This window comes from Bombina bombina, chromosome 9 (genome assembly GCF_027579735.1).
Source record: "Bombina bombina isolate aBomBom1 chromosome 9, aBomBom1.pri, whole genome shotgun sequence".
NCBI lineage: Eukaryota > Metazoa > Chordata > Amphibia > Anura > Bombinatoridae > Bombina > Bombina bombina.
Window position 1 is genome coordinate 221214886 of NC_069507.1, and position 18955 is coordinate 221233840.

At 36.7% G+C, this 18955-nt stretch overlaps 2 protein-coding genes across 3 annotated transcripts in view; one reads left to right on the top strand and one right to left on the bottom strand.

The window, feature by feature from the left end:
- Positions 1 to 15570, bottom strand: part of SEC23IP (SEC23 interacting protein) — a 70351-nt gene extending 54781 nt beyond the window's left edge. The window contains exons 1-4 of one of the 2 annotated variants that reach the window (XM_053692655.1): positions 15359 to 15570; positions 5029 to 5552; positions 1925 to 2144; positions 53 to 246 (exon numbers count right to left, since the gene is read on the bottom strand). In XM_053692655.1, the coding sequence (XP_053548630.1) occupies positions 53 to 246; positions 1925 to 2144; positions 5029 to 5552; positions 15359 to 15500 (1080 nt within the window). In that variant the 5' untranslated portion in view covers positions 15501 to 15570. The remainder of the gene's footprint in view (positions 1 to 52; positions 247 to 1924; positions 2145 to 5028; positions 5553 to 15358) is intronic. The other variant, XM_053692656.1, reaches the window with a different exon arrangement.
- A 228-nt stretch (positions 15571 to 15798) lies between these two features.
- Positions 15799 to 18955, top strand: part of MCMBP (minichromosome maintenance complex binding protein) — a 108349-nt gene continuing 105192 nt past the window's right edge. The window contains exon 1 of the mRNA XM_053692657.1: positions 15799 to 15950. Coding sequence (XP_053548632.1) covers positions 15893 to 15950 — 58 coding nt within the window. The 5' untranslated portion in view covers positions 15799 to 15892. The remainder of the gene's footprint in view (positions 15951 to 18955) is intronic.

Genomic DNA, 18955 nt, shown 5'->3' on the forward strand with positions numbered 1-18955 from the left:
AATGATAAACAAGACAAGACACATGGGTTGACAAGTGCTGTGAATAGAATACCTCCAGCTTCTCGCTGAAGTCCTCACTGTACGGAACAAATTTACTGTCTGTGTCTCCTTTGTAGAACCAAGAGCAACGTCGGATCTCGGAATCTGCTTCCTCCCAGAACACTGCCTTTCTCTCACGATCGTACAGATAAATATCGTAGCGGCCCCCATCAGTGCTCACTACCACACTCTCAGGGTCTGGCTGAACTGTGGGAGACAGATTTTATTTACAAACTTATTCATTTAGACCGTTAATAGGCGATACAATAATACAACCTAAATCGGTTAGCCTAACCCTATATTAGCTATGCCATATTTCATTATTATTGCTAATCATGTGAAAAATACAACGGCTTGATTTATCTGCAGGTGATCATTTCACCCCCTTGTTCAACCCAAACACCCCACATTTTAAAGATCATTCCCTCTATTCCTCCTAGCGCTAATATATGCCTTAATTTAAAGACCTCAACTTTAATTCCACTCCAATACAAACTCATGATTACAGCATTTTTTATTTTATTTTTTAATTTGTATGTTTTTTTTGTTAGACCATGGGAGAGTGACCACCAGAGCAAGTGTGTGTGCCTGCGCGAGATACAGAGCGACTGTGTCTACAAGAATGTCTGTGTTAGAGACAGTGTGTGCACTAGAGTGCAAGTGTGAGAGACAGTGTGTGTGTGCGAGAGTGCTAGTGTGACAGAGTGTGTGACAGTGTGAATGTGTTTTCGTGAGAGACAGTTTGAGTGCGTCTGTATGAGTGTGCATGATTGTGTGGGAGAGTGTATGTGTGCAAAAGAGGAGTGTGTGTTCTGCAGTACATATAGGTTTATAAAGAACTAAGCATGAGTAAAAGGGTCTACACATCAGTAAAAATGTAAACCATTTGCTGCAGGAAACACCATCATTGTTACAACTTATTTATAAAGTGCCAGCACATGCCTGCAGAGCTAGAATGCTAGGTACATGATAACGGAATAATATTTACAAAAAGGTGGAATTCTGAGCTGATGTGCGGTGTACACATTTACTGCTACTATTAACTATTCAATTTACAACAACAATAACGTTTCAGGCAAAGTGTGACAAAGCTCCAGTACAAAAATCCTTTGCTGCCGATGCTAGATCACACCTCATATTTCACCAGACCTTGCCCCTAGTGACTATTGCCTGTTTGAAGAATCACTTGCGAGATGATGAAAAGTTAGTGACTGTTTTTGAGCGGCTGCACATTCAAGAACATTTTAAGGGGTTATCCTTTGAATGATTTGATTCGGACTTAATCTTGTATATTATTTTACTTGATGCCACACTGCAATTACAACTACAGAAAACAGTGATATTTAACATATAACTTGTTACACGTCATCTGCTTGACTATGACTCTGACATCAGATCACCCCAATTTAAACTATAAACACCTATCATAGTGTGTTTGAAATAGCTAATTTACCTTAATTTCGTCATTTGAGATAGCGGATTTTGGCAATTGAAACTGCTGCCTATACTGAACATTCCATTACTGCAATAGTAGCAACAGAAAAGCCATGTAAATGGGAGGGAGCAGCAGAAATCAACTTCCAGGGGGTATGGGAGAGAGTCCAGTCCAACTGAATGGTGCCTATACTGAACATTCCATTACTGCAATAGCAGCCACAGAAAAGCCATGTAAATGGGAGGGAGCAGCAGAAATCAACCTACAGGAGGTATGGGTGAGAGAGAGTCCAGTCCGTCTGAATGGTGTATAATGAACTATTAACAGCCGTTTCCTAAGTAAAGTGTCAATTTAAGATAAATACATGAGCAAAGTAAGCATTATACTTGAATGCTGAAAAATATAATAATGCTGAAGTCATCACTGCATTACTTAAAGCGCACAACTTACCAGAGTTGTAAACTCTCTCTAAATTCACAGAATCGTAGACGCTGAATGGCAGCCAAATCTCTCTACCCTCAACTTGCTTGCAGTAAAACCAGTGAGGCTGCACAGGCTCATAAAGGTTTTGCATAAATGTAGGAGGTGGGGGCACCAGCGCCCCTGCAGGTCTGGGAAAGGACTGTGCAACTGGAGGTGTGGGCAGCAGTGGGGGTGCAGCTTTTGGGGGCTGGAGACACAAAAAGAAAACACTGTTTGTTACATCCATTGCATTTCCTTGTAGTAAACTCTGAAGGAACAGCCACGATTATTCGAATAAAAAATGTGAACTTAATAACACACAAATCCCAATTTAAAATTTAATATATTCACTAAACAAATAAAGAAATTCTAGTTTAGACCAAACGTCCTTTTATTCAGAAAACTTTACTGGTGGCTTGAGGTCTCATAGAAAAAAACAACAATTCCTCCTAAAGTTGGTTACAAGTACTCATATTCTTCAGTGCTTCATTAGCTATAAATAAACAGTGTTCTAATCCACCTCTCTGCTTCTCTGGATAACTTCTTAAATAACTTATTTAAAATAATACGACAGTGAAAGATACGTCGGAACGTTGAAGGGAAGAGTGCCACGAGGGAGAAACAATCTGGTATTTGCAGTTAGAGTCCATAGATTCTGATTACACAAGGAACTGCTTTAACCCTTTCTCGCCGTTAGGACGTTCCATGCCGTCCTTACTGCGCGGGCTCAAACCAAGCACCAAAGTTTTACATGTATACTGATGTCTTTATGCTTGCTCCAGTTTGTAGAATGGGTCTTGTCATATGCAGGGGAGGAGATTTTTGCTGAAATATAAAGTTGATGAGGTTTTCTAATTTAAAGGCCATTTAAAAAGGGACAGTGTAGACCCAATACTTATTCTTTATTACTTATTGTTACATACTAGACAAGCATCTTGTAATAGGTTCCACATCTATACATTTACAAGTAGTACATGAAACTTAAAGGGCCACGATACCCAAATGTTGAAACACTTTAAAGTGATGCAGCATAGCTGTAAAAAGCTGCCTAGAAAATATCACCTGAACATCTCTATGTAAAAAAGAAAGATATTTTACCCCAAAATGTCCTAAGTATTCCCACAACATTGTAAAGGACTTTAAGCAGCAAATCAGTATGCCTGTCCCAGGAGCGACAAGGGAGTGAGCTTTGTGCACATTTATGTCATTTCCCTATTCAGTTTAAGGAAGTTTACTATAAAATCTCATGAGATCACAGTAAAAAGTGCATGACCTCGGCACTGTTGATGCTGATTGGCTGCAGTTCATTTCTTAATTTTCTTTTTTCTTACCTGCAGCTGGACAGCAGCTGAAGTATAATTTTTTACACAGAACTTACTCTGCTGAGCTGAGGAGATTGTGAGGTAAAATATCTTCCTTTTTTACATAGAGACACTCAGGTGATATTTTCCTGTCAGCTTTTTACAGTTATACTGCATCAGTTTCAAGTGATTAAAGGGCCACTGTAAGTAAATATTTTCTATGCCTGTTACTAACTAACTACCCCAAATACGCTTTTTATCAATAGCATTTAATTAACATATCTCTACTGTAAATCAGAAATCTTGTCTGCAAATTTAATTGTTTTCCAAACCTACTCCGTGGGTATCCTTTGCTCTGTACCAATCCGTTTACAATACCTAGGTTTCAAAATGGCGCTTTAAACACAAAGTTATTGGTTTAAGTATTTTGAACATGCAGTGCTGAAAATAGTGGGCAGGATAACGTGACATCGGCGAATAAAAGATATAACTTTTAGAACGTTATGAACCTTCGTTTTGGAGAAAATATAGGTCAGTAGGTTTTAATTAATGTTTATTAACTTTAATATGTTAGATGTTTAGCTTAAAAATTATAACAGAAAGTAATCCTTTAAGCATATGAGTATTATGTCCCTTTGAGTAATCATTGTTAGCAACTGGCCATCAAGCTCCACCCACAGCTTTCATCTTGTCCAAGCTTTTTCCTTGTATGAGAGTTTAGCAGTGCACTTTAATATTTTTCAGTTAGCTATTTCAAATTGCACATGCACAAATCCGCATGTGTGAGTAGGAAAACGTATTCATAAGTTGATTGCGATTGAAGAAACTTAAAGGGACAGTCAAGTCCAAAAAAACTTTCATGAATTAAATAGGGCATGTAGTTTTAAACAACTTTCCAATTTACTTTTATCACCAATTTTGCTTTGTTCTCTTGGTATTCTTAGTTGAAAGATAATTATAGGAGGTTCATATGCTAATTTCTTAGACCTTGAAAACTGCCTCTAATCTGAATGCATTTTGACCACTAGAGAGCATTAGTTCATGTGTTTCATATCGATAACAATGAGCTCATGCACATGAATTTACCCTGAAGTGAGCACCGATTGGCTAAAATGCAAGTTGCAAATGCATTTTGAGTTTTTCACCACTAGAGGATGTTAGTTCATGTGTGCCTTTAGTTAACATTGTGCTTACGCACGTGGAGTTACCTAGGAGTCAGCACTGATTGGCTAAAATGCAAGTCTGTCAAAAGAACTGACATAAGGGGGCAGTTTGCAGAGGCTTAGATACAAGATAATCACAGAGGTAAAAAGTGTATTTCTATAATAGTGTTGGTTGTGCAAAACTGGGGAATGGGTAATAAAGGGATTAACTTTCTTTTTAAACAACAAAAATTCTGGTGTTGACTGTCCCTTTAACATACATGCAATAGGTGGGCGGAGCTTGGCTGCCATTTTCAGCTCCTAACAAACAATGAATATTTAAATGTTTGATGTACTCCTAAAAAGCTTATAGATGTGGGACCAGTTGCAGGATGTTTCTCTGGTATGTAACAATAATTATGTATTGGTTCTCCCGCTCTGACCTTTGTTTGTATGCTTTCACAATGTGATAATATTAATGGTATTTGTACTTTGCACTTATCATATGGAACACACGTGACTACGTTGTCAGTTCTAAGTCATATATTCTTGTGTATTTTCATTGTTGGTAAAACCTCAATAAAAAAAATAAAAAAAAAATATTTATATATAAATAAATCGATTTAAAATTGAAGATATATTTACGTACTGGTGGTAGTGATACAGAAGGACTTTGGTAGATCTGAGATGGCGGAGGCGCAAATGCCTGTGCAGAAGTAGAGTGACCAAGAACCTGGTCTTGAAGTTGCGGAGGTGGTAAGTATGGGTTTGTCCGACTACTCTGTGTATTATGACGATATGGGTTATAGCCAGTCTGCGAGGAGCAAGTTGGAGGAGCTGTATATGTGGAAGATGGTGGGCAGTACTGCGAGGATGGGGGAAAGACACTAGAAGATGCCTGGGGAGGGGTATTGCTTCTAAACGGTGGATTCTGTGTCTGTAAAGAGATTATATTTTGTCCATTCTGAGCTCCAGTACTCAGGGGTATTGACGGCTTGGGTAGGACAGTGGTTCCTAATGCTTGAGTTGCTGTGGACAAGGGAGTTTCACCGATGCTTGCAAATGGATCATTGATGCTTGACTGAGAGAAGTAACTGTAGGTCTGGGGTGGATTTGTTACACCAGATATCTGTCCCAAGAAGCTATCCTCTTCTCCGACCTCTGTGGAGTCATCTGCAACATATAAAGAATTCAGAGTTACTTTTTATGACGCAAGACCCTTAAAGGGGCTGTTTCCCCTAATTATTTTTTTCCTTTTATTTATTCTCAGTGATCCATTTTACCTGCTGGAGTGTATTAAATTGTTTACAAATAGTTCAAAAACCTTTATATCAGCATTTGAAATAGCAGATTTTGCCCATGGTATCCATACCTATGCTGAAATTTTCTATACTTAAAAGGGATAGGAAAGTCAAAAATAAACTTGCATGATTCAGATAGAGAATGTCATTTTAAGACACTTTTAAAGTCACTTCTATTTTCAAATGTGCTTCGTTCTCTCTGTATCCCTTTTTTAAAAAGAATATCCTACACTAGTAAGTGCTAGGTGCTGATTGGTGCCTGCACACATTTGTCTCTTGTGATTGGCTAACTAGATGTGTTCAGTTAGCTGCCAGTAGTACAGTGCTGGTCCTTCAGCAAAGGATAACAAGAGAATGAAGCAAATGTGATAATAGAAGTAAATTTAAAAGTGGTTTACAATTGTATGTTCTATCCAAATCACAAAATACAATTTTGGGGTTTTCTGTCCCTTTAAATATAGGCTATAAAGCTGACTAAACATAGCCAGCAGAAGAAATTAAGTTATAAAATGTTACATTTCCAATTGTGCTCACTAAGTATTGGGATTTGGTATATAAACAGATAACATGAGGAACATTTGTGTGTAGAGAAATTGATAACATAAGGAGATCTGATTTCCCTGCAAGCAAAACCCATTTTGATGGGTTGTGGTGTCAAAGAACAAAAACAGCCATTTCATATACAAAATCAAACCTATAAAGAAGCAATTACTCATACAGTATAACAAGTCATATTAAAACACATTAAAGGGACAGTCAACACCAGAATATTTGTTGTTTTAAAAGATAGATAATCCCTTAATTACCAACTCCCCAGTTTTGCAATAGGCAATTACCTTGTATCTAAGCCTCAGCAGACTGCCCCCTTAATTCAGTTATTTTGACAGACTTGCAGTTTAGCCAATCAGAGCTGTCTCTGCTGTGGTGAAAAACTATCAAAATGCATTTAGATGAGAGGTGGCCTTCAAGGTCTAAGAAATTAGCATATGAACCTCCTAGGTTTAGCTTTCAACTAAGAATACCAAGAAAACAAAGCAAAATTTGTTATAAAAGTAAATTGGAAAGTTGTTTAAAATTACATGCCCTATTTGAATCATGAACTTTTTTTTGGACTTGACTGTCCCTTTAAGGGAAAAACTATTTTACAGTATGCGTCCCACTTTAACAGTCACAATAATTATTTACTTTGCTGCATTTAAAAAGGGACAGTCCAAAAATACTTTCACGTTTCAAATAGGAAATGTAATTTTAAACAACTTTCCCATTTACTTTTATCACCAATTTTGCTTTGTTCTCTTGGTATTCTTAGTTGAAAGCTAAACCTAGATTCATATGCTAATTTCTTAGACCTTGAAAGCCACCTCTAATCTAAATGCATTTTGATAGTTTTTCACCACTAGAGGGCATTAGTTCACGTGTTTCATATAGATAACACTGAGCTCATGCACGTGCATTTACCATGGAGACAGCTCTGATTGGCTAAAATGCAAGTCTGTCAAAAGAACAAATAAGGGGGCAGTCTGCTGAGGCTTAGATACAAGGTAATTACAGAGGTAAAAGGTGTATAATTATAACTGTGTTGGTTATGCAAAACTGGGGAATTGGTAATTAAGGGATTATCTATCATTTAAAACAACAAAAATTCAGGTGTTGACTGTCCTTTTAAGAGTACAAGCACAGTCCCTGGAGAGGAGTTGTGCACAGACATGCACTTACTGATCATTTCTATATATTAATAAATAAGATTTAACATTGTTCATGCAAACAAATATAAATACTTAGCATGTTTTTATATGCATATTTATTTATTTTACCTTCCCCTTAATAAAAAGGTAATAACTACTATTTAATGGGACATAAAGGTGCAAAAACAAAATGCTCTAATGTGTTTTATTAAATAACCGTTGCTTGCATATAAACATGTATTTAAAAAGGGACATTATACATTAGATTTTTCTTTGCATAAATGTTTTGTAGACGATCCATTTATATAGCACATAAAAAAAAAAAAAATTAAGTATAATTTTGCTTATTTTTAAATAACATTGCACTGATTTCCAGACTCCTAACCAAGCCCCAAAATTTTAGGAGAATACTGATGTATACCTGCTACAGCTTGCTTCTGTTTGTGTAAAGAGTCTTTTCATGTGCAAAGGAAGGAACTTTATCCAAAATGTATTTTTAGTCTTCTGATGGTATTTTGGAATCTAAAACAATGTTGTCCTCAATCTATTTCATATTTGAGAGTATAGATTATAAAAACACACGCAACAAAAAGAATGTTATGTTCTCCTTTCAAGGTTATAAAATCACAGAACCGACACTTTTATTAAAGGGACAACAAAATGCAAAAGAAAATATTCTAATGTGTTATATGCAGGTAACAGTGAAATTATAAAATTCTATATGTGTTTAACCCCTGTAAATGTGTTAAACACATAGATAAAGTAAGTCTTGAAGCAGCAATGCTCTTCTGGGACCTAGCTGAACACATCAGGTGAACACATGTCAAGAGACCAAAATATGTATATACCAATCAGCAGCTAGCTCTCAGAAGTGCATTGCTGCTCATATGTCTACCTATGTATGATTTTCAACAAAGGATATCAATAGAACAATGTAAATCTGATATCCTTTGTTGAAGAAATAGCAATGCACATGGGTGAGAATCACACAAGGCATCTGTGTGCAGCCACCAATCAGCAGCTACTGAGCCTATTTAGATATGCTTTTAAGCAAAGGATATCAAGAGAATTAAACAAATTAGATAATAGAAGTAAAATTAGAAAGTTGTTTAAAATGACATGCTCTTTCTAAATCATGAAAGAAAAAAAAAAAATTGTGTTTCATGACCCTTTAAGTTGAATACTATTTTAAAAATGGAATGCATTATCTGAACAGTGAATGTTTAAATGTAACCTTAACCCCTCATTTCATTTGGACGAAGCTCACTGTACCACATCATGTATAGATATGTTCTAGCTGCAAGAAGTTACAGCCGAGGGCTGGAGTTTCTGAGCTCCATGCATCTGCCTGCATATGGAACTAGAGTACACTCGTCTACTGGAAACGGCGAGAGGGAAACCGGGAGGCGGGTGGGTGATCCAGCAGCCAACAAGGGAGGGAGGGATGGGCCCTATACTACAGAAAAAAAAATTAAGGGAGTGATGAGGAGCTACACTACAGAAAATGGTGAAGTGGAAGGGTGGCCCTAGCTAACTATTGCCGGGGGGGAGGAAAGAGACCACTACACAATTCAGATAGAGCATTACATTTTAAGCAACTTTCTAATTTACTCCTATTATCAATTTTTCTTTGTTCTCTTGCTATCTTTATTTTAAAAGCAGGAATGTAAATCTTAGCAGCCAGCCCATTTTAGGTTCAGAACCATGGATAGCGCTTGCTTATTGGATGCTTACATTTACCCATCAATAATCAAGCATAACCCAGGTTCTCAACCAAAAATGGGCCGGCTCCTATGCATCACATTCCTGCTTTTTAAATAAAGAAAGCAAGGAGGGATCATGTAGGGATCAGGGGTGGGAGGTGTCAGGTGGGAGGATAATTGCTACACTAAAGCTAAAATTAACCCCTTAACTGCTGGGAATAATAGAAGTGTGGTGCGCAGCTGCAGTTAGCGGCCTATTAATTGCCAAAAAGCAATGGCAAAGCCATATATGTCTCCTATTTCTGAACAAAGGGCACCCCAGAGAAGCTTTTATAACCATTTTTGCCATGATTTCACAATCAGTATGTAAATAACTCTCTCACAAACTTTTGTTTTCTCACTGAAATTAACAATCTTTTTTTAAATGATCGCATTTGGCTGTGAAATGGTGGCATGGAATGGGCCTAGATCAATACCTTGGGTTGTCTACGTAAAACAAATATATAGTTTTGACAGAATATATATATATATATATATATATATATATATATATATATATATATATATATATATATATATATATTCTGTCAAAACTATATATTTGTTTTACGTAGACAACCCAAGGTATTGATCTAGGCCCATTCCATGCATCTAGGCCCTGTTTGAATGGAGTGATAGCAAAAATGCTAAAAAATTTGGACACATTCCCGATAGTGAAGAGATTAATTTTTCAGAGAAACTGTGAAACTCTGTAGCGCTCTGAAGATCAATAAGAATAAAATTTATGCCAGGCATAATGATGTAATGGTTCCTATACTGGAGTTTCTGCTGGAAATTAAAATGCATCAACGAACATGCTTTAAGAGACATTAAACACTTAATAAATGCTAGATAGAATGATGCATTTAAAGAAAAGCTTAGTTTGAGAATAACATGAAGATGTATTTTTTAAAGTTTAATTAGCTGTTTAAATATTGACAAAATAAGTGTAAAGTTTTAGTGTCTATAAAACAATGCAAGCTGCCATGTTGTAACTTAGGTTACCTTCTCTGCTGTAGCCAATTAGGGACAGTTATAAATAGGTTACTAGAGTGTGCAGCCAATGGCTGTGTGGAATACAATAGTGTTCTGCACTTCCATTTCTAACAGGAACTGAAATGCTCACAATTTCAGAAGGGAAATACAGGAAAAGGGGACAAAATAAATTATGAAAGTATAATGCAGAATTTTATACATACACAATTTATCATTTTATATTATTACCATATCAAAGTGTTTAATGTCCCTTAAATATTTATCCCAAAAGCTGGTAAAACTTTCTTTAAATACAATCAGCATTTGCTCTGCTATACAAGCTGTATATTGTTGACTCAGGGTAAAGTAATTCAGTCTATTTCTGGGACAACATAAGATCTTTTCTTATACCCAGAACAGTTAAGCACTTTAATGCGCTAAAAATGTCTTCTTAGCACAAAGCCAATAACTATGTAGGACCTCAGTGGGATAAATGTAACACAGATTTACTGTTACAGAATTACTGCTTCTATAAACACAAGGAAGGTAAATATCATCCAGCACACAGTACAGCCATACTTGCCAACATGTTAGCAAACTTATTTAGCGTCTTATGATTCATCAAGATCCTTGAAAGCATCTGCATTGTGCCACATCATTTATTTGGTAATATTAACAAACAAAACATAATTAAAGTAAAAGGCACCAAAAAGACTATGTTTATACATTTAAGAACGTACACCAAGTTTATTCTAGTCACTTAAAGACATTCAACTCAAAATGTAATTCCCTATAAAATGTTTAAATTATGCATAATAAAAAAAAAAAAAAAGTATTCACTCCCCAGGGATGCTGAAGATGATTCAATGGAATGCAGAATCCCAACTTTCTTACATGCTGTATAGTCATTGGTTGATTTGTGCAGAAGCTTGTCCCTAATTGACCACAGCAAAGAGGCGTCTCCTGGGTATGCAAAACAATGCATATTTTCTAACAACAAGGCAATTAATACTTTCACACTGTTAGGACGTTCCATACCGATACCACCCTAACAGTGCTGGGCTTTAACACTGAAGGACGGCATGGAACTTCCTACCTTATAAGGCACCCTGGAGCCTCCTCCTTTTGACAAACTCAAGATTGGATGGGGGGGGGGGGTCAAGCAACATAGACAGTTTCTCATGATCCAATCTTAAAATCAAGTGATCGAATAGACAATTGCGTGATTCCATTTTTGCAGAAAGTGTTTACATCAGAACTTTTTCCCGATGTTTAACACTTGTGCCAGGCATGAAGGGGTTAAAAAACATTTAATCAGTCATTTATTTCTATGGAGTAAAAGAAAAATTACGGTATATATAGTAATGTTCCTTTAACTCAGAAGGTGTTTACATACTTGAGAAATGACTTTGCCTTATGTTTTGGAGTCTAACAAAATAAGCAAACGCAATAACAATATATACTTTTTTTAAATAAATAAACGTATTTGTCTAAACAAATGCCCTGCAATGTTTCTCACGCTCATTCTAATAGCACAGCATACATCCTTAAATATAAACAACAGAATAAACAATGATTTAATGATGTTGATCAAACAACTGTAAAGTATATGGTTTGTTTATTGTAACAATCTCAGCCCCTATACAATTATCACAAACAAAACGGAGGAAGAGATTATTATAATCAGAACGTTAACAAAACTCAAATCAGCAAAATAGGTGATAAGCAGAATTAGATGTGGACTTTGGCATAGACAACCTGTGCTCACATTGAAAATTCAAAATCAAAGAATGATACCGGCCAATGAGAGTTTATGATTAAAGGAACACAATACTCACAAATGTTTTTATCTAACTTTGTTTCTAAAATGTATCACATTGCTTCATTTGTATTGATGTTTTAAACTTCAAGGGACATGAAACCCAAAGATGCTCTTTTGTGATTCAGACATTTTAAAAAAAAATCTCCAATTTACTTCTATTATCAAAATTTGCTTTGTCCCCATGGAATTCTGTGTTGAAGGAGACACCTAGGTAGGCACCTACATGGCAGGAAATAGTGCTGCCATCTAGTGTTCTTAAAAATGGATAACATTCCTGCAAAACTGCTGCCATTTAGTGCTCCAGAAATAGGCTGGTTCCTAAGCATATATCCCTGCCCCAAATTTATACTTGTGAAACACACTAAAATGTGTGCAAATCCAAATTTTAGTTTGTATAAATGTGGCTACGAAAATAGCCGACTGGCACGAAAGGCTGTCTTGTTCCGCATTCTTAAATATCCAAAACCACTGAGTGCAAACTTATATATGGGCAGCCACCAATCAGCAGATAGCTTCTAGAAGTGTTTTGCTGCTCCTGGCCCTACCGAGAACTGCTTTTCAACAAAGAATACTGAGAAAATCAAGCAAATTATATAATTATAGTACAATGGAATGTTAATTAAAACTGCATGTTCTGACTAATAAAAGCTTATTTTGACTTTACTGTCTAACAAATGTGCAGTGTGTATTGTTTACACAAAACACCTACTTGTAAACAAAATACACTCTATGCTTTTAAGGGCCAACAATACAAATCCTTATATATATATATATATATATATATATATATATATATATATATATATATATATATATATATATATATATATATATATATATATATATATATCTCATAATGATGTGCGCCCAGATAGTTTAGAGCAAAGATGGCGAACCTTGGCACTGCAGATGATTCAGAACAACATTTGCTTAGGCACTGAGCAGGACAGTCGAGAATCATGGGAAGTGTAGTTCTGAAACAGCTGTAGTGCAAAGGTTTGCATTCACTGATATAGAGGCTACAATACTCCATTGCTATGTCAAAGTATCCTTGTTTAAAGGGCCATAATACTCAAATGTTTAAACACTTGAAAGTGATGCAGCATAGCTGTAAAAAGCCGACTATAAAATATCACCTGAACATCTCTATGTAAAAAAAGAAAGATATTTTACCTCAAAAAATCCTCAGTAGCCACCTCCCATTGTAAAGGATTTCTAAGCAGCATTTTAGTGTGTCTGTCCCGGGTCAACTGAAGGGATGAGCATTGTGAACTCTCATATTATTTCACCAATCAGGTAAAGGAAGCTTACTATGAAATCTCATGAGAGTTAAGTCAAATCTCATGAGATCACAGTAAGCGTTAATGACCTCAGCACTGCTGATGCTGATTGGCTGCTGTTCATTTCTTCATTTTTTTAATTTTTTTACCTGCAGCTGGGAGCAGCTGAGTATAACTTTTTACACAGAACTTACTCTGCTGAGCTGAGGAGATTGTGAGGTAAAATATCTTCCTTTTTTACATAGAGATGCTCAGGTGATATTTTCCGGTCAGCTTTTTACAGTTATACTGCATCAGTTTCAAGTGATTTAGCATATGAGTATTATGTCCCTTTAAATCATACAGTACTTGTATTGTATTAGAGCTCATACCAAGATTACCAAAATGTATAAAGAGATTTATAACTCAGGAAGCGCAGGTTTTGTGTGAGCAGCTTGTTTATACAAAAATGTACTGGCTTTAAGTCACCATAAAGGTACATTGCCACTACACGTAAGGATTAAGCAGTTAAGCTCCAATCAACAGACTTATCCTTATGTAGAGCAGCAAGGGTACTCGACTTTGAATATGTGTGTGAATCCTTAAAAGGGGTTAAACATGTAGAGTAAAGGGTTATTTTGCTTACAAATAAAAATGTGCTGTTTCATTGGAGAACTTTTTTTAACAATTAGAACAGCCTTTACATGTGTTTGCTACAGGCAAGTGGTTATGGATATTGCTATTTATAAGGTATTAATAAAATAAGTAAATAGCATGTACAAAAAAAGTATGTTCATGCCAGAGAGTTTTAAAGGCAAACTGTACTATAAAATTGGTTTGTCCTTAAAGGGACAGTCTAGGCCAAAATAAACTTTCATGATTCAGATAGAGCATGTTATTTTAAACAATTTTCCAATTTACTTTTATCACCAATTTTGCTTTGTTCTCTTGGTATTCTTAGTTGAAAGCTTAACCTAGGAGGTTCATATGCTAATTTCTTAGACCTTGAAGGCCACCTCTTTTCAGAATGCATTTTAACAGTTTTTCACCACTAGAGGATGTTAGTTCACGTATTTCATATAGATAACACTGTGCTCGTGAAGTTATCTGGGAGCAGGCACTGATTGGCTAAACTGCAAGTCTGTCAAAAGAACTGAAATAAAGGGGCAGTTTGCAGAGGCTTAGATACAAGATCACAGAGGTTAAAAGTATATTATTATAACTGTGTTAGTTATGCAAAACTGGGGAATGGGTAATAAAGGGATTATCTATCTTTTAAAACAGTAAAAATTCTGGTGTAGACTGTCCCTTTAATGAATTCCCAATGACGTATTATAGTAATTGCAGAGTTTTATGGGAAATTGTTCTGTTCTGTTCATGCATATGAAAAAAAAACTATTTTGCTGACTGAAGCCTAAATCCATTGTTCTGAAGAACATGTCCATATAAATGGTCTGAGCCTGCAGAAATAACCAACCTCGTTATCTTGTCTCTCTATAAATACATTAAGGCCTACTTATCTTATTTATTTATCAATACACAATACTTAGGTAATAAGATGTTCCGTTTAAATTGTTCTCCCCACCTTGGGAACCTGATTGCTACCTCTTGTTTACATAGCCTTGTTATAGAGAATACTAACATATTAATATTTGCTGTATAGGTGATACTTTAAAGAGTCAAAAGCAGCTATTTCATATTATGAAATAAAGGTAAATGAGTTGTTTATAAACAAATTTGTACACTCCAGTCGTAAAACTGATCAATGGCAACACATTAAATTTATAGTTTCAGTTTTCTCTTTCTGGAAATTTGACACAAACTTTCCACGCCCCTCCCCACCACCAATAATGCACTCTCTGTAACACTGTATTGATTACACGATTACCAAACTCATCTGTAGAGATTAATTAAACACTAAATATACGTGTGAGAAAACTATGCAGCGGACAGGACCTTTAAACCCGATCTGTTGCCCCCCTATGGCAGGCTGATGATATAATCATCTCCCCCCCCAGTGCTGGAGCCTTCTCTGTGTTTATCTTTATAGCACACACCAGCAATAAACACATAACCCACGGACTGTGCTCATGGGTGTGACGTGCAATAGAGCCCCCCACAGATACTGGGCTTTCAGACATTAACCCCTCAGTTGCCAGAGATGACTACAAGATTAATCCCCACCTGGGACTTACCGGCAGGGAGTACGGCTGGCGCTGCACTTTGCTGTTGGCTGACTGGGATAAATGGCACAGAGAAATTGAACTCAGAGGCTGAGAAAAGTAAGTTGGTACCGGGCGGCCCGTGCTGAGCCCCATTCAGCCTCTTCTCTGCCATGTCCGGGCCACGTCTCCCTGTACCGGGGCAAACAGGAACCGAACCTCTCTGCGACTGACAATCGCTTAACCAATCAGCAAAAAGGAATCTTACTTCAACAACCAACCACAACTCGCCTCGCGGCTGTGCTTCCAACCATTTAGAAAACTGGTGGCCTACTAGCCAACCAACATTCTAATGGAAAACAACCAATAGAAAAATAGCTAATTATTGTCAGATGACAAAATGCCATCCAAAACATGTCCCCCGTCAATGCTCTTCCGCCATCCACTAATTTGGCGTGATTTTGCCTGCATTGGTTCCGCCTCCATGGGCGATGACGATCTTTTCCCGCCATTGCTGGGCAGTTCCTATCTGTCCCTGGTTATAACGTGCGGCTTGTTGTTATCGTCATGACCGGTGTGGATGACTGGATTAGCTCCCCTCTCACCTTGGTACAAGGCTTGTTCGGTGAGTGAGCCTGGGACACCCACATTGGAAGTTCCTCATTGCTAATTAAAACAAACTGTAACTTGTCACACAGACTGGAGGTAAAAAGCGGTTCTCGTTCCTCCAATGCAACAAGGGGCCTCAACATGTGAAATAAAGGAAAACTATAAAGTACAAATAGTCATAATAGTTATTTTGGTATTGTCCTATTTTAGACGTAGGGCACAAAACACCCTAAAATAAGAAATTACCAGTTATTTTATATTTTTGTGTCCATGCATATTTTATGGAACAAATATATTGTTTGTACTGCGGCCAAGACACGTTGTTCATATTAAACAATTCATTATTAAACTATGAGTATTAAGTATTGTTTTGCATGAAAAATGCTATTTGTAAGTTTAATGTATAGTTGTGCATTAGTCATTGCTCACTTGCTGAAGCAGAAGATATCGCTGGTACATTGGTTGAGATTGAATGACACAAGTTTTTAAGTCTGTTTATTCCTAATAGAATATCTATATATTATCTACCTGCAGGAAACCAGTTTATGTAACTTTGTATTGTCACAATTGCATTAAAATAAGTTATAAAGGTTATCATGTGACTCCTGTAGTCATTTTGCAACTTATTTGTTAGATAGTAAATAAAGTTGTATTTTCAATCAGATTTTTTGTTTTTGTTTAGAACCAACAGTTTTAGATAGCTTTCCATTTACTTTTATTATCAAATGTGGTTCATTATCTTGGTACATTTTGTTGAAGGAGCAACAGCACTGTACTGCAATTCAGGGGTCAACAAAAATGTTTAAAATTTAGGAGCCAGTAAGAATATTTAATAGCCAGACAAAATGTAAGGATACAGTGGTATATGTATATACATATATGGAAAATGACCCAAAAGTTAAGAGCCAGCGGTTCTCTGGCTTCTGTGTTTTGTCAAGCCCTGCTGTAAGCTAGCTGAAACCATCAGGTGAGCCAATGCCACGATGGTTATATGTGCTGCCACCAATCGGCAGCTAGCTCCCAGTAGTGCATTGCTGCTTCTGAACCTTACTAAGTATGCATTTCCACAAAGGATCCAAAAGAACAAGGCAATTTAGGTCATATAAATAAATTGAAAGGTTGTTTAAAACTTCATGTTCCTCCTTTAAACATATAAGTATTACTTTAAAGCCTACTTTTTAGCTGGGTTGTCAGCAAAATCAGCTTGGTGGTGTGCTTATTAAATAGGTCCTGGGAAGAACACTGGGACTTGATAAAGAGGAAGCTAAAAGCAGTTTCCAGAAAAAAAAAAGAAATACCAAATCAAGTGGTCCCAATATTAAGTTAGAGGGTAGCAGGTTCAGGAGAAATTTGAGAAAGTAACTTTTTATAGAAAGTGTAGGATTCATGGAATAAACTTCCACTAGAGATGTTAAACACCAGGACTGTAAAGCAGTTTAAGAAATGCCTAGGACATGCATAAGGCTATCCTAAGAAATAAGTTTACACTGCACAAGTAATATGAGTATATTTGATGGTCCTTTTTTGCTTGAGTGCCTCAGAGAACTGCTGGTCTGAAGGGGACACGGCTGGTGGGCCAAAGTCTGTTCTGGACGGGCAATTCTATATTAGTCTCGAGCTAAACAAAGTTGGTGAGCCAATTTGTCAGCATATACACAGAATCGATCTCTAACACCCCTTTGTGAGAGTTAAATATATAGAAATGCAGTAAAGCAATAAGGAAATGTAATAGATCATCTTTATATTGCATCTTTATCTGCCTTTAACCTTCCTACATCCTACAGAAAGGGACATTTTAAAGTGATGGTTATGCCATCATCATCACTAAAAATGTTTAATTGAGCATTTATTTAAAAAAAGGGTGCTAAACTCACCCTGTCTGTGCTGCGCCAGCTCGCTAAAGTCAGAGCCTCCGACTGTCTATGGCACAGCGCTCTTCTACCAATGAGGTGAAGTTTCCACCTCCTAACACTGTCAGGTGACATGCACAGCTTTTGGTTTAACGGTGGAAACGCCACCTCGTTGAAGAAGAGCATTGTGCTGTGGGCTGCCGGAGGCTCTGACTTTAGCGAGCTGCTGTGGCACTGACAGGGTGAAATTATTACCCTTTTTTTTTTTTTTTTTTTATTTAAATTATTAATGAAACTCAACATTATTTTTAGTGATGGTAAATCCTAGCTTTTTTTTTTTTTTTTAACGCTTGGATTTGCCATCACTTTAAGGGTAATTTTAAGATTAGTGACCCTACACCTCTGTTTAACCTCTGCAAAAGGGTATAAACACATATAAGTACCACTCTAGACCTACAGAGCACTGCTGGATCTGAGCAGAAACTATTGTTGACCCAATCATTAGCGCTAGTTGCACGACCCAGCTTTGTAACTAACGTTGCTGCTTGGATCAGCAGACGCTTCTTCCCAAAACCAGCAGTGTTAACAAATTAGAGCATGTCATTTTTCGACTACAAGGGCCCTTTAAGTCTTTTGTTAATTTCTTTCAAATTCCTATTTACCCCCCCATCTTTGTTTCTAAGATTCTCTTGCCAGATGTGAAGGAAAGTTATGTATTGTTAAAGGGACATAAACCCCACATTTGTCTTTCATGATTCATATGGTGCAGTAATATGGTTAACCTTGGTACCCCTGATATTTCAGAACTACATTTCCCATGATCCTCAGCTAGACTGCAGAGTGCCTATGCATCTTGGAAAATGTAGTTTCAAAACATCTGGGGTACTAAGATTAGCCAAAATTGATATAGGCCTAGGGCATGCAATTATAAACCACTTTCCAATTAACTTATATTATCAATTTTGCTTCTTTTTCTTGGTATCCTTTATTGAAGAAGCAAAAATGCACTATTGGGAGCTAGCTGAACACTTCTGGTGATCTAATGACAAGAGCCTGCAGATAGGTACAACCACCAATCAGCAGCTAGCTTCCAGTAGTGTTGTATACATTGGACAGTTGTTTAAAACTGCACACACTATCTAAATCATTAAAGTTTAGTTTTGACTTTACA